Source organism: Micromesistius poutassou (genome assembly GCF_964030765.1).
Source record: "Micromesistius poutassou genome assembly, chromosome: 14".
NCBI classification, from domain to species: domain Eukaryota; kingdom Metazoa; phylum Chordata; class Actinopteri; order Gadiformes; family Gadidae; genus Micromesistius; species Micromesistius poutassou.
The window spans coordinates 14,717,757-14,733,679 of record NC_140284.1 but is presented as its reverse complement, the minus strand read 5'-3'; the positions used below and the strand labels follow the sequence as shown (position 1 = coordinate 14,733,679).

Sequence of the window (15,923 nt, the reverse complement as noted above, 5' to 3'; positions counted from 1 at the left end):
TGAACCCGATGCGCCATGGCCATCGCCGAGTGTTGATCTCCATGTCGTGCGTCTTGGCGCTGCGCCCTTGGCGACGCGCGTCCTTTTTGACTGCGGGCGTTACCATGGGAACTATCCTGGCAAGGAAGGTCCTTTCGACGGATGCCTCTCGGGCGGGCTGGGGAGCCGTATACGAGGGCAGAACAATAAATGGCACGTGGAGTTCGCATATGCAGTTTGTTCACATAAACTGCCTGGAACTTCAGGCGGTGTCACTGGCGCTGAAACATTTCCTTCCCTTTCTGAGAAAGCAACATGTTCTAGTCAGGACGGACAATACCACGGTGGTGGCGTATATAAACCGTCAGGGGGGGCTACGCTCCCCTCAAATGCACACGTTGGCACACAGACTGACCATGTGGGGCAACGCTCACCTGTTGTCTCTGAGGGCAACGCACGTGCCGGGCGCACGGAACTGGGGAGCAGATTTGATGTCCAGGGGCGACCCTCGCTACAAAGACTGGAAACTCCACAGCGTGGTCGTGAACCAGATATGGGAGAGATACGGTCGAGCGGAGGTCGATCTCTTTGCGTCAGAGGAGAACACTCAGTGCCCTCTGTTCTATTCCCTAACCGGTCGGAGCGCCCCGATGGGGCTGGATGCTTTGGCACACGAGTGGCCGCGCGTCCTCCTGTATGCTTTCCCCCCATTAGAACTGATCATTCCTACTCTCGCCAGAGTGCGAGAGAGGGGTCATGCGCTGATCCTTATAGCCCCCCGTTGGCCGGGGAAATATTGGTTGGCAGAAATGGTCCAGTTGCTGTGCAGCCAGCCTTGGCCTCTGCCATTACGCAGGGATCTCCTGACGCAGGCGCACGGGGAAATCTTCCATCCTCATCCGGAGCGCATGGCTCTGTGGGCCTGGCCCGTGAAAGGATGAACCTAACGACTGCTGGACTCCCATGGAATGTCATTACGACTATCCAGGGCGCCAGGGCCTCCTCTACTCGTTACGCATATGACGGGAAATGGCGTGCGTTCGATGAATGGTGCGTGAAAGCTGGGGAAATAGCTTTCCAGAGTCCCGTGCCTGTTATTCTGACGTTTCTACAGGACCTGCTGGATAAAGGCAAGGCCTTCTCCACTGTCAAAGTGTACTTGGCCGCTATATCGGCTTGTCACATAGGTTTTGGGGACAAAACGGCAGGCCAGCATCCTATAGTTTGCCGGTTTATGAAGGGTGCACGCCGTCTTCGGCCAGTGTCGCGGAACTTGACTGCTCCGTGGGATTTATCTACGGTGCTTGATGCGCTGTCACGCCCACCGTTTGAGCCCTTACAACAGGTCGAGCTTAAGACGCTCTCGTTTAAAACGGCTTTGTTGCTTGCGTTGGCCTCGGCTAAACGCGTAAGTGACATCCATGCGCTGTCGGTGAGCCCAGCGTGTATGCAGTTTTTGCGGGGGAACTCAAAGGTTTTATTGAAGCCGAATCCTGCGTTTGTTCCCAAGGTATTTGACTGCGTCGTCATACCGCCCTATTGAGCTGTCGGCTTTCCATTCTCCTCCTTTCTCCTCCCAGGAGCAGGAGCGGCTGAATGCGCTCTGCCCGGTGCAGGCTTTGCGCGTCTATGTTGATAGGACAGCTGGATTCAGGAAATCGGAGCAGCTGTTTGTATCATGTGCTACGTCACACTTGGGGAAGCCTCTCTCGAAGCAGCGTTTGTCACACTGGATTGTGGAGGCTATAGCTATAGCCATGGCCTATGATAGCTTGGGTTTGGAACCCCCTATTGGCCTGCGCGCACATTCGACTCGCGGCATGGCCGCATCCTGGGCATTGTTTCAGGGGGTCTCAGTGGAAGAGATATGTGCGGCTGCCAGCTGGGCGACGCCTCACACTTTCGCTAGATTCTACAAGTTGGATATTACTGCGCCTAATCTGTCTCACACAGTCTTGAGCGTTGGATCAGTGAACATGCCTGTTTGATGGGTTTTGCACTGGTACTTCTTTGGCAATACGGGAGTTACTATATCCCATAGTGAGATACCGAGCGAATGTTGAAAGAAAACTTAAGGTTAAGAAATTAACCAAGGTTTTCTGATACATGAGTGAGGTATCTCACCAGACCACCCTCCTTGCCCGGAGCGAGGAAGAGGTGTTTGCCTATAGACTGAAGAGATGACGTGACGACGGGACTTATGTAGTAGGAGGGAGTCCCTCCTCTGCAAGCAGACGTCACGTCTGTTGGCCAGTCACGACTGGCGTAGTGTAAAATTGCTTCTGGGGGACAGCGCGAGGGGCGTGTCCCATAGTGAGATACCTCACTCATGTATCAGAAAACCTTGGTTAATTTCTTAACCTTAAGTTTTTGTGTCTGGCTGTGAGTGTGCGTGCATGCTATGCGTAGGCTGAATCGCAATCGTGTCAAGACAAATCTGATTGGCCATTACACATTGACATACAAAATGTTGTGGAACAGAAACAGAAACAGAAAAACATTTATGTTGTGAAGTCAGAAAAGACTATTTTATGTATTTTTTCAGGAAATAGTTTTAACTTGTAATCTAACTTAGTTACTTTTAAAATCAAGTAATCAGTAAAGTTAGGGTTAGGGTTAACCTCATGACGCTCTGATGATTCTACTTCCGTTCGGCAACTGGGGCTAGTGGTGGATTTCATTATTTGTTTGCTTGATTCAGTTTGCGTCGGTCAGCCCCGAACATATTGATTCTCTGTTCCTGTGATAGGAGCGGGACGCTGTGATGAGGAACATTAATTAATGTTCACGTTGCAAACGACTTCATGAGTTCAAACGTAAACATTCATTGAAAAAAAATGTTTCCACAATCCACACGCTATTTCTATGCAGTTTCACACGTATGAATAATCTTTGACATCATAATATTTAACATGCAAGTGGTGCCTGGTTGCTGCGGGGGAAAATCAGCTCTGCGCCGGGTGCAACCTAGCAACGAGACATGCGTCGGTGTAGAAAGTCAATTGCGCCGGGCGCAAGATAGGGCCCTTCTTCTGTTTGGCGCACATGGCTAATTTGCATACGTGCACATCACAGTGTCCCGCTCCTATCACAGGAACCTAGAATCAATATGTTCGGGGGTTTGTTCAGAATATTGTGCCTATAACGTGTACATGTATTAAATGCAGGATATATGCGTGGATGTTACAGAAAATGAAATAATGGCCAGGTCGTGTAGTCGATGGCTATGGCAAGCCGAGTGTGCCACAATTCGACTTCAATGAAACGCGTGCTGAAACGCCAGCACGCGTGCCAGAACGCGTTCCGGTTTTCCAGGACGCGTTCCGGCGTTTCAGCACGCGTGCCCAGAACGGGTTCCGGTTTTCCAGAACGCGTTCCGGCGTTTCAGCACGCGTGCCCAGAACGCGTTCCGGCGTTTCAGAACGCGTTCTGGGCACGCGTTCTGTTAATATGTTAATGAGCTCCTCCCCTCAATTTTCTCAGCCAATAGATTTGAACCGTTTTCACCCAATCATATGCTAGGGCAAACACACAGACAACATCGGTCGAGTCCAGAGATCGCAAATCTTTCCTGTTGCAACGTTTGCTCAAACTTGTGTTAGTTTAGCGTGTCTACCTAACATCATATCTAACATTTGCGGACATTTTGTGTTATTTTAATAGTTATTTGACAGATATTTTTGCGCATCTTGTCATCTTCAACGAGAGACAGCGAGAGGCTTCAGAAGGTGTGCCAGCTCTAGTTATGCATCGTGCTCATGCTCGTGCACGATTGTCCGACTTATTTTGTGCTACACAGAACCAAATACAAACCAAATCATTTCAATTGGGAGACTTTCTTTGACTTCATAATGGAAGTGCGCGGATAGTAGGCTACAGTACACCCTCCAGTTATGTGTCAAAACCAGAAATGCAATAGGGGGTTAAATGCTTTATATTATGGATACTCTGATTTTTGCAGCAGACAGTAGTTATGTATCGTGCTCATAATAAATAATAATAATAATAAATAAATAAATCGAATGAAACTTGCATGCCGTTTAAATCATGGCTATAAAACAATTGTCTTTGCTTGTTATGTTATTTTATGTAACCGTGTAGGCCTACCTAATGATGTTCTCTTATTTAACAACTTTAAAAAAATGTTAATACGTTTTTCGGCGTCTTCTTTCTTGGGATTTAATAGAGCGTGTTAATATACAATTTTCGTTGCTTCGAGCAGGTCTGGTGGTCTCCGTATATAATAAATAAATAAATACATATATAAATATGTATGTCAATGGTCAGATACAGATCTTGTTATAACGATAAACTACATACATGGTCTACTTAATAATATAATAATATTATGACTAAATAATTGTATATTTATATATATATATATATATATATATATATATATATATATATATAATTGAATATGTTATATTTAATTAATTCAATATTAAACCAATGCATTTTAATCGGGAGATTATTTGACAGAATATGGGGCAGGCTGCGCAGGATTCTATGACGCTATGGTGGTTGCCATCGTGCAATCCTGCATTTAATACATGTACACGTTATAGGCACAATATTCTGAACAAACCCCCGAACATATTGATTCTATGTTCCTGTGATAGGAGCGGGACGCTGTGATGAGGAACCTTAATTAAAACATTGATTGTGGCACACTCGGCTGAACACCGCGCCGACAGAGACTCGAGACCGGGACATTTCAAAAGCAATTTTGCTTGTTATTGTTATATCAGATCTTAGATTATTGGAGGTGATCCACAAAAGCCGATATATATGGTCGGAACAATGGGATGTCGGGGCAGAGGCTTTCTTTTTTTCGTAATAAAGGGACGTCGGACCAGTGGCTGTGGACCAATGGGAATTTTTCGGGTTATTGAGAGGGCGGAACAATGGAGCGTAGTAGAAATGGGCAGTCCCCATTGCGCCGCCGCCAACAGCCTGACACACACACACACACACACACACACACACACACACACACACACACACACACACACACACACACACACACACACACACACTGATTCAGACTTCCGACCTCTTTCAAAGACATCGCGAATAAAGGGTGTTTTTCTAAAAACTAGATGTTCACTTCTTTAACTTGTGGCTTCTGCAGGAGCATATACCACCGTTTCACAAGATAACGGCGCGTGGTAAGTGTACTTTTTTTTGGATTTTTACGACATTATGGGTTTTAATCAAAACCTCTATGGAGATAATAAATGGAATTTTTACTTCCTAAACAACTTTTACGCTCTATTGAGAGTTAAGGAAGTGCAGGGAGGGGGGGGGGGGGGGGGACATGGATAGAGGTGGGGTTAGGGGAGGTGGGCGTGGCCAAAGCTGTCAATAGCCTGTCCCGTGCGAGGCCTTTCTACATTTAGTCTTTCATTCCTACGCCTGCCGGGACACTCAGGTCTCAGCTGCTCAACCGGCCTCAACCTCACCGCCCAAAGAGCACCTCCCAGTCCGTCCAGACCACGCACCAGTCAGCCACCAGTCAGCCCAGCAGCTCTCAGCCACGTACAAGTCTGCCTCCTCCTACCACCTCACCTACTCCGGGGAGAAGCTAGAAGTCAACATGGAGGACGACGTGAAGATCGATGAGAAGGCGGAGCTGCAGCAACTCAACAACCGCTTAGCGGACTACATCGAGAAGGTGCGCTGCCTGGAGCAGCAGAACAAGGTGCTCAGCATGAAGGTGGAGGAGCCGAGGTTCTTGGGGGGCAGCAGCCACGTGGCCGAGATGTTGGAGGAGGAGCTGAGGGAGCTCCGTCTGGAGATGGAGGCCGTCACCAGCCAGCACTCCTGCATGGAGGAGGAGAAGATAAACCTCATACTGAGGTATGGGACCGGGGGGAGGGAGGATGGATGGGTGGAGGGATGATGGATGGTAGATGGGTGGAGGGATGGTAGATGGGTGGATAAAATAGGTGATCCATGGTTTAATTGGATAGAGACAGGAAGGACAATACCATTCCAAATCAACTCAAGTGACATTTCAACTGCTTCACTATAGCATACATAACTATGATACTTTTCAAGTGTTTGACACAAATTTGAATGTTCTGACCACGCTCTTAAAGGCCACAGTGGAGTGTTCCAGAGAGACGTGTCAATAAGAAGCTCTGACTAGACAGCGTCTGACAGGCAGAGGACCAGAGGGGAGTCTGTGTCAGAGAAACAACACAAGATAAAAGAGAGAGGGGATTCTAGAACATTGTGGAGAAAGGTCTGTTACACATGGCAGTAGTTTCTGGGGCGATTTGGCCTAAAAAGAAAAATCTCTGATTGTTTCAAACCAGACCCCATTATAGATTTTTTTTCTCTTAAAAACAGACTATTCAAAAAAAAAAAAAAAAAAACTAGACTACTGTATAACTAGACTATACAAATGACAAATATATAAATTGATTTTTTTTAAGCATGGATTTTATGTGAATAATTACAATGATTAACAAAAGCAAAATAAATAAAGCAAAACCTTTTTTAAACTTTTTTTTTTACAAATAAAATAGTATCATTATTGGGATAAATGAAGTGCAAACAGAAAGAACAGTTTGTATACAAAATTAAACACACGTTATTTGAAGGCTTACAGGTTTGTTTGCCACCGCATCTATATTATATATATATTTTTCTACCCTGCCCCTTCTCATATGGGAGAGTATGAAATTATGCAGCTAATGTTACCTGCTTCTTAGCAGGTGTTTTTGGGCTGCTATTGTCTTGTGCCACACACATCTCCCACTCGGCTGCGTTCCTCAGTTTAAGATGTTGGAATCAATCAGTTGTGCTGCTGCTTTTGGTTGCCACAGACTTTAGGCAAACTCTACACCAAACAGGGGTTTGTTCGAGGTTGGACGCTGCAAACCCGAACCACTTCGAACCACACGACTGAGGAGACTAAATTTTTTTTCACTTTTTTCAGCGCATTTTGCCACGTGACTCAGTGTGTTAGTTACTGAAGTTTGTCAGGCGTGAATCACTTGGAAGACAGAAACAAGGAGAAATATCTACATGTCACTCGATTGGAAATAGAAAGGAAGAAAGAAAGAATGAACAATGTGAAAGCAGAGAAGGAAATAAGCGAGCAGATATGTGTCGTGACGGACTATGTGAGTGTGTCTCTCTCTCTCTCCCCCTCTCTCTGTGTCTCTCTCTCTGTCTCTCTCTCTCTCTCTGTCTCTCTCTCCCTCCCCCTCTCTCCCTCTGTGTGTGTGTGTCTCTCTCCCTCTCTCTGTCTCTCTCTTCCTCCCTCTCTCTCTCTCTCTCTCTCTCTGTGTCTCTCCCCAGGCTCCAAGAGGTGGGGCACCAGAAGGAGGAGGCTGAGTACGACCTGTCTGCGTTCAGAGAGGTAGGTTCTCCTCCTGTCTCTCTCTCTGCTTCCCTCTCCTGTTTAATCCCTTCATTCTGTAGTTTTTTATCAAGCACTGTCAATGTCAGCTTCCCCATTTCAGATCTCAAAAAAACGTCTTTCTATCCAAAGATAACTATCATTAAGTCAGATTGTAGACAACTGTCTCGTAAATGTTACTTAGAATGCATTAATTAAATGTAATTTATATAATATATAATATTAGTGTGTGTATGTGTGTGTGTGTGTGTGTGTGTGTGTGTGTGTGTGTGTGTAGAACGAGGACAACGCCACCCTGGCCAAGCTGGACATGGAGCGACGCATCAAGAGCCTGGAAAAGGAGATAGACATCCTGAAGAAGAGCCACGAGGAGGTCTGTCTGTCTGTCTGTCTGCCTGTACTGACTGCTCTGGCTGTTTGTCTGTCTGTCTGTCAGTCACTCTCTACTGACTGCTCTGGCTGTCTCTCTGTCTACTCTTTCTGTCCGTCCTGTCAGTCTGTCTGACAGGCAGCCAGACTATCATCAAATAGCTATCACAATGTAACAGTTCAAACTATTATTATATATAACCTGAAGGAGTATCATCAGAGAGCAGTGGGCAGTGAGCGCGTCTTCCAGCTCACTGCTGTCTGGATTTCATTTGAGTTACATTTCCTTCTCTTGCTATTGCTGTGAAGAAGCACACAATGGACCCATCTCTGTAAACATGTGATGGTGATTGATTTTATTCACTCATGGAAAACTCACCAGAATGGATGCTGGGAATTCTAGATCAGAATACTGTTGAGGCATTCCCTATACACAGCCATGCAATATAAAACTGGAATATAACCGCAATATATAAAACTTAGGAACAAATTAAAAGAATAACATAATATTCATAGACGAGTCATGATTCAAGCTGAACATGTATAATTACACATGAACAGGGGACTGCTGACGATTAATTGGTGATTAATTACCAAAAGACCTCCAGCCAGGGTTGCCAGATTGAGCGGGAATCCTGGCCCAATCTGGCAACACTGCCTTACGCCTCCTTCCTTCCTCCCGTAACCTTGGTGTGTTGGTCCTGCAGGAGATCCGTGAGCTGCAGAACCAGATGCAGGAGACCCAGGTCGACCAGGTGGACAGTTCCAAGCTCGACCTCACCTCCGCCCTCAGGGACATCCGCAAGCAGTACGAGGACATCACAGCCAAGAACATCTCAGAGACTGAGGACTGGTATAAGTCCAAGGTGGGCTGTCTGTCTGTCTAATGTAACCTAATGTAATGTAAAGTAACCTAATGTAATGTAATGTAACCTAATGTAATGTCCTTCTGCAGATAACAGACCTGAAACAGGCGGTGAACAAGAACAACGACTCCCTGCGCCAGGCCAAGCAGGAGAGCATGGAGTACAGACACCAGATCCAGCTCTACACCTTAGAGACCGTCACCATCAAGAAAAGAGTACCCCCTCTCATCCTCCTTTCCTTCTCTCCTCCTCTCTTTTATACGTTTTGATCTCATTCTTTCTCCCATTTAGTCTCTCTCTTTCATTCTTAATATCTTCATTATATTTTTTCTCCTAACGTTTTATTTCTTTTCGAGGGCCTTCCTGTCCCTTATCGTACATCTCTCTCTGTCTCTGTCTCTGTGTGTGTGTACTGTGATGGTCACCCATGCTCTCCCTACCCCCAGAACGAGTCCCTGGTGAGCCAGGTGAGGGAGATGAAGCACGAGGCTTCAGGCTTCAAGAACACCATCAGCCGTCTGGAGGAGGACAACACCAAGATGAAGGTCTGCTCCTCCTCCCTCCCCTCACTCAGCTCACTGGGTTGGGCCATTCGTTTTACGCTCTGTCCTTTTAGCGGACACCTTTTACAAGAGGGGCTGAGAATGTTTGAAAGAAAATCAGACACAATTGGGTGAAACAACAAATCAGCTGAAAGTTCTGCAAGAAAAATGAAGAAAGTTCGCAAAGTTGTAGTTCAATAGTACTGTTAAACTGCAGTAGTATTGTGGTATTGTAGCACTGTATTACTGCAGTAGGACTGTAGTATTGTGGTAGGGCAGTAGGCAAATCATACACAATGTGGTGAAACATAAAATCACCTGAAAAAATGAATGAAATGAAATAAAAAATTAAGAAAGTTCACAAAACAAAGAAATGACAAAGTGCAATAGAGCGCAGTAGAGTGCACCTCAGTTTCAAGGGCCTTGGTGTTTATTGGTTCATTGTCACACCTGCGTTGTGTTGTGACCAGGATGAGATGGCCTCTCGTCTGAAGCAGTACCAGGACCTGCTCAACGAAAAGATAACACTAAACAAGGAGATCACTAGGTACCGCACGCTGCTGGAGGGAGAGGAGAGCAGGTACAGTGAGCCTTACGCTGCTCCACTAACGCTGAACATACACAGGGTTCATGCTCCAAGCTAGCATGCTAGCTGGTGGAAATGATATAATGGATACAGAACATACACATGTATAAAGGTCTCCTGTGTTCCTTCATCCTCATAGAATCTCGGACATCAGTCCTCCCGATGAAGGTAAGAGAGACCGCCTCTTCACTCATATAGTTGTTCTACTTCATTAAAATGACTCATATTGGGCGTCCCGGTGGTTCACCCGTTAGAGCGCATACCATTAAGGCCTAGCAATACCGCAGCGACCGGGGTTCGATGGTCCTTTGCTGCATGTCTTCCCTTCCTAAATCAAATCAAATCAAATCAAAGCATATTTGTGCAGAAGCACATTATGTGCAGCAGGGGGAGCTGTTTAACCAACGTAAAACACAGTGGCGGTGAACCATAAAGGCCCTTACACACCAATCCGAATGCCGATTTTCGGCAGAAAAGGCAGTCGGCCCGATCAATCGGCTCCTTTCTCCCCGACGCCGTCCAAAAAATGCGCTTCACACGTCGGACCGACTACCGACTTGAGCGTACGTTCTGCGCTTGCGCGAGACATAAAGTCTCCATAACAGCAGGCGGCGCTAATCTGTATTGTGGCCCAAAAAACGAAAGCTGGAAATAACGGAACATCTCTCTAGACCAAAACACAGAGCACACCATCGTCTCTTCCTCTTGTTCACTGATTTGCTAGTCAAGGGCTAGCAAGGGCTAGCCAATCTGATGGACTGTCTGCCATCAGATTGGCAGACAGAACGATTTGGTCATGGCCGATTCAACATGTGTAATCGGCAGAAAAGAACACAGGCGGCTTGAAAAGATCAGCGACGGCGTTGACGACGGCCGATCGCAAAGCACACATGAAACAGACTCAGGTCACAGCACACACCGAACAGACTCAGGTCACAGCACACACCGAACAGACTCAGGTCACCGAACTTGCCAGACTGTCCAACGACCGATAATCTGGTTGGTGTGTAGGGGCCTTAAAACATAATTCAAATATCTTAAAACGTCATACATTATTAATATCTATAATCAAATAGCTTCGGATAATCCGCGGTTACCTGGGAAATGTTTCACCAGACCCTTTCACAGCAGAAGTAACAGCATTACTACTCTGAGTGTGCTGCCTGCTGAACAGACAGCTCGGCCTGTTGTTCAGCAGATGCTAGGTTAGCAGCTAGTAAACCAGTCCACCCCTCCACAGAGACCAGTCCTGAGTCGCAGGCAGCCCACCAGTGCTCCTCCGAGGTCTGTGGTCGAATTTTGAACCACGTCAATCGTTTCTGTCTAAACTGTTTAAGAATAGTCATCCAAACTTCTAACAATTAGGCTAATTTAATAAAGTAAGTAATAAAGGTACAATAACATATAATATAATAATATAATAACAAACATATATCAAACAAAACAAACATACAATAATCCGAGGTCTAACATACAATCATCCAAGGCCTCAGATGGGAGTTCCCCCTGCGTCTCTTTAAGAGCTCCGCAAGGAGAAGTCCAAAGCATGGGCAAAAGCAAGGACTTCTTATACGGTGTTGTCAGGATGCTGGGAACAGCTCTGCCCCCCAATTCAACTGTAGTATTGGTTAATCAGATGGTAGTCAACTATTGATGAACCTCCTCAGGATGTCCTAAAGGGGGATGCAGCTGTGCCTTATCAGTTGGAGCCCTGGCTCCTCGACCTTCCCGAGGGGGTCAGGAAACAGGCCCATGGTGAAGAGCAGGGGACCTAGTACGGAGCCTTGGAGCACGCCTTGGTTGACAGGGCCAGGGGGATTTTGTGGATTTTGATGAACTGGGTGGCCGAGGTGAGTGGATAGGCAGTTGAGGAGGATTTGCATACAGTAAGTCCATGGTTTTATTGTCTCTGGTGGGGCAGGATACATACTGTTTGAAGGTGTGCAGAGAGGAGGACAAGGAGGCATGATTGAAGTCACCAGAGATGAGGAGGAGAGTGTTGCGTCTGCAGCCTGCAGAGGGGGAATATACACCGCTATTGTGATGACATGCAAGAATTCCCTGGCCAGATAGCGGGGCCTCATGCTAACGGCTAACAGTTCAACGTCCTTACTGCAGTGTTGCTCTTTAACAGTGATGTGCCCGGAGATACATCTATCATTCATAAACACTATCAGTCCTCCTCCCTTCTTGTCTGCCCGCCTCATCTGGAAGCCGTCCAGTGTTGCGGTCGTGTCTGGGGACTGGTCCGTTAGCTACGTCTCGGTAAACAACATGATGCTACAATCAGCATCAGGGTGAGCGCCGTTAACTCGTCCATTTTATGGGGGAAAGATTGTACATTCCCCATTATGACCGAGGGGAGAACGGGATGGTAACGTCTCCTCCTGGCTTGTCTTTTCACCCCAGCACGGCTCCCCCGTCTCTTCCTCCTCAACTCATGGGGAACAACGCGGTCTCTCGCCATGTAGCAGCGTCGTGCTAGCTGGTGCTAACAGCTGATCCCCGGTGTAAACAATGGGACCATGGCGACAGTCACTACACAAACACTGTCCAGACACGACCGAATAAAGTGCAGAAAAGATGACCAAATAAAGTGCATACACAGTCAGATCCATTGTTGTAGATATGACAGATAAATACAAAAAAAAGAAAACATACATCAAACATACAACAAACATAAAACAAACTATACAATAATCCGAGGTCTAACATACAATCATACATACAAAACATACAATCATAAGAAGAGCTATAGTATAAAACGAAAGTATTGGTTAACCAGATGGTAAACTATCGATTAATCTCCTCAGGATGTCATAAAGGGGGATGCAGCTGTGCCTTATCTTGGGAAGGTGGAGTTGTTGGCCCATAGAAAGGGCAGTTAGAGAAACAGAATGTGAAAATATAATTTTCCCGTTACAGGTAAAAAAAAGGGTGATGATGATGATAATGATGAGGAGGAAGAAGAAGATGAGGTTGAAATTCCTGAAGAATTCCTGTCGATGACGCATACTGAATTCAGCGTCTCAACGCAGTCGACGGCATGGCACACACATTCAGAAGAAGTTTGGGGTTTGTTACTTGCCAAATATGGAGACTGTAGCTAATCTAAATTGTAAATATCAACATGTTTAATAATAATGCTTCTTTCTTTTTTTGTTCTTTTTACACACACATACACACACACACACACACACACATACATCATGTTCACACACACACTCACACACATCATGTTCACACACACACACACACACACACACACATAAAATTCATACACACACAGGCACACACACATCATATACACACACACACACAGACAGATCATGGTCATCAGTGGCATTTTTCAAGGGGTGGCAAGAGGGTGGCCGAGTTGTTGACGGCGGGGTGGGGGGGGCGGCGGACAGGATTGTTGACGGGGGGGGGGGGGGGGGGGGGTGGCACCTGGGGTGGCCAATCAGGTTCCAGGGGTGGCATACTGTAGTACTGTGGTACTGTAGTAGTACTCTAGTACTGTTGTACTATGGTACTGCAGTAGTACTGCAGTAGTACTGCAGTAGTACTGTAGTACTGAAGTAGTACTGGGGTACTGCAGTTGTACTGTTGTACTGTGGTACTGTAGTACTGCAGTAGTACTGTAGTACTGCAGTAGTACTGGGGTACTGCAGTAGTACTGTGGTACAGCAGTACTGTGGTGCAGGTATGTCTGTGTCTCTGTGGCTCTGATGTCCTCTCCTCTCCCCTCAGGTGGTGAGTGAGTCAACACAGCACCAGCAGGACATCATGGACCACTTCCCCCTTTCCCCAACCCCCTCCTCTGTTGCAGGTCGCGTGTTTTCATGTTGTGAGTGTACTGACTATGTGCTTATGTGCTGAGGTGGGGATATCCCCCGGGGATAAATAAAGTATCTTGAATCTTGAATCTTGAACTGTATCCAAAGGACTACAGTTGAAAATGAGCCTGCTGGCTAACACTGGCACATTTACAGAAATGTAGATTAATGTGCACTGTCCTTTGAATAAATCAATTAAATGAAATGTAAACCTATAAACCACAATTCTGTCAAATGAAGTATACTGAAGGAGATAAAAACAGAATCAAATGTACAATACTCTTTTTATTTCAAAGAAGGAAAATAAATGTTCACACACACTCACACACACACACGCACATCATGTTCACACACACACACACACACACACTCACACTCACTCTCTCTCACACACACACACACACACACACACATTTTCCTCCTGTAGGGTAATTTTGGCAAGTGCAAGTAGATTTTAACAAAGAAAGCACAGGACACAGATGCTATTGCCTCCTCTGCCTCTCAGCTGGCTCCAGGATGACAGAGATAAGTCCAGGGCTTGGTTATTATTATTATCTATAACTAGGGGCCTCATGTAGAAACGCTGCAGAGACTAAGCCAAAAGCTAATTCAACAACATGGCAACGTGTTAATAGTGCTGTAATGGATGGAAGAAAAGTCCTCACCATTCAGAGTGCGGGATTGGCTGATCAAGATCTCTCACACGTTCATAAGGTGGACTTTAGAAGATCTACATGCCAATACCAGCTGATTGGGTGAATGTAAAGGAGCAGCTCTGAACAGGTCAACACCACGGAAGCTGTTGGGATTGTGGAGTTTGACGCTACACAGCATGTGTTGGTGTATTTGTATGTGAATGGGCAACAAAGTTACACTGTCTCAAAAAGAGGCTTTTGAAATAAAAGTGTGTGCCTGTGTACAGCATGTTGTCTATATCTGATTGAAATTCCCATAATCGAAACACAAATGAATTCCCATATAACTTTTAATTAACAGTTAAGTTAACTACACGCTCATTATATTGTATTCCACTCTATTCCGATATCCTATTCTATTCTATTTTATTCTATTCAACGTGTGTCCTAATATATTCAATCATATCATCATCATCATTTTCGTCGTTTTCGACTTTCCCAGAGGAAAACCTCCTGTCCCACAGGGTGATGTGTAGGCTACTAAACCAAAGTTACTGCTCAACTTTTATAAACTTATTTCCGTTCACACAAAAAAAAAAGTTTTTCGCCTGCTAAGTGGAGTGAAACGTTGTTGCTGGACGTCAGTTCATCCTTGGAGCAGCAGTGAGGAGAAGGGGCCCTCTTGAAGCGGTCAGTAGCAGAGGGGCCCGGCGGGGCAGGAAGGGGACAATAGCTTTGTTAACGAGTTGGCCCCCACCGAGGGATCCTGTTTGCTGCTGTAGCAGATTAGTATGAGACGTTACCGCCTTCTGAGTCTGTAGTCACTGAACTGAGAATGTCAACAGAGATAAAACACAAGCTCAAGTGTGTGTGTTTGTGTGTGTGTGTGTGAGTGAGTTTGCAAAGCCCATTATCACAAATGACACTCTCTACAGGCTTCCCTGGCCCATGTTCTGGGGAGACCAGAAGCTTCCTTAACAGATACACACACTAAGCTTAGAAATATCAATAGCAGCATAAGTATTCTGTTTGAAAAATCTATTTAAATATTCAGAATGCCACATTAAAGGAGCACATACCTGTGTGCATGTAATATCCCCTTCTCTTTTTTTTCTTCTATTTATTCTGGCATATATATCTGGCAACCCGGGGTTGCCAGATATACATGAAAAGAAAATGAAAAAATGAAAAGAAATTGGCACACAACCACAGCCATGGAAGCAAGCAACCCTACTGGATCAGCTGAGATTGTACTAGATTCTACACGACCTAAAAAGCCTGACCTACAAAGCTCCATGAGCAGCAGCGTGCTAAAACACACGTTTAGACACCGCTTAGAGCCCTAGGATTACCAGACGGATGCCACAACTGGGTTAGAATTTGCAAATAATAAGTAAATGCAAATTAATACATTTCAAAATCGAACACAAAATATAATGGCTGGTCTTGCGTGTTCATTATCCTCAACATGGCAACCCGAATGAGGTCCAGGAGGAGGGGGAGACAACTCTCCTCAATGTACTGCATTTGGACAGCAGAACCCATCACAAACGCTCTGTTTCAATGTGACATTTGTACCTTTAACATTTAATGTTCAGTATTGGCGTACGCAGTTGGAGAATGTTAGCATAGTGAGGAGGGGTCCAAACACACCGTCACCTGCTACTCTGTTTCACTTCCACTTCAAATGGGCAAGAGAAGCAACCAACCAATCAGGGGACAGGAGGAGACTTTG

The 15,923-nt window shown here is 45.7% G+C and overlaps 2 protein-coding genes across 2 annotated transcripts; both read left to right on the top strand.

Moving 5' to 3' along the window:
* Window positions 1–395: 395 nt before the first annotated feature.
* Window positions 396–9,134, top strand: LOC311358225 (uncharacterized protein; the record flags this gene model as incomplete). Its single annotated transcript, XM_084478228.1, is given in 8 exon segments — window positions 396–846; window positions 849–1,411; window positions 1,560–1,659; window positions 5,382–5,841; window positions 7,294–7,354; window positions 7,632–7,727; window positions 8,431–8,589; window positions 8,679–9,134. Coding segments are annotated over 8 exon segments (2,070 nt in total). The 3' UTR covers window positions 8,859–9,134.
* LOC311358696 (vimentin A1-like) lies at window positions 8,679–13,825 on the top strand. The gene is made up of 5 exons (XM_084478825.1): window positions 8,679–9,134; window positions 9,602–9,711; window positions 9,857–9,885; window positions 12,643–12,718; window positions 13,468–13,825. The coding sequence occupies exons 1-5, from the start codon at window positions 9,066–9,068 to the stop codon at window positions 13,472–13,474; spliced, it is 291 nt and encodes a 96-aa protein (XP_084334951.1). The 5' UTR covers window positions 8,679–9,065; the 3' UTR covers window positions 13,475–13,825.
* Window positions 13,826–15,923: the final 2,098 nt, after the last annotated feature.

Coding starts and splice junctions, on each gene's coding strand:
- LOC311358696 (XM_084478825.1), top strand. CDS start 9,066: ATGAAGCACGAGGCTTCAGGCTTCAAGAACACCATCAGCCGTCTGGAG. Junction 9,135..9,601: donor AGGACAACACCAAGATGAAG/GTCTGCTCCTCC, acceptor TGTTGTGACCAG/GATGAGATGGCCTCTCGTCT. Junction 9,886..12,642: donor CATCAGTCCTCCCGATGAAG/GTAAGAGAGACC, acceptor TTCCCGTTACAG/GTAAAAAAAAGGGTGATGAT.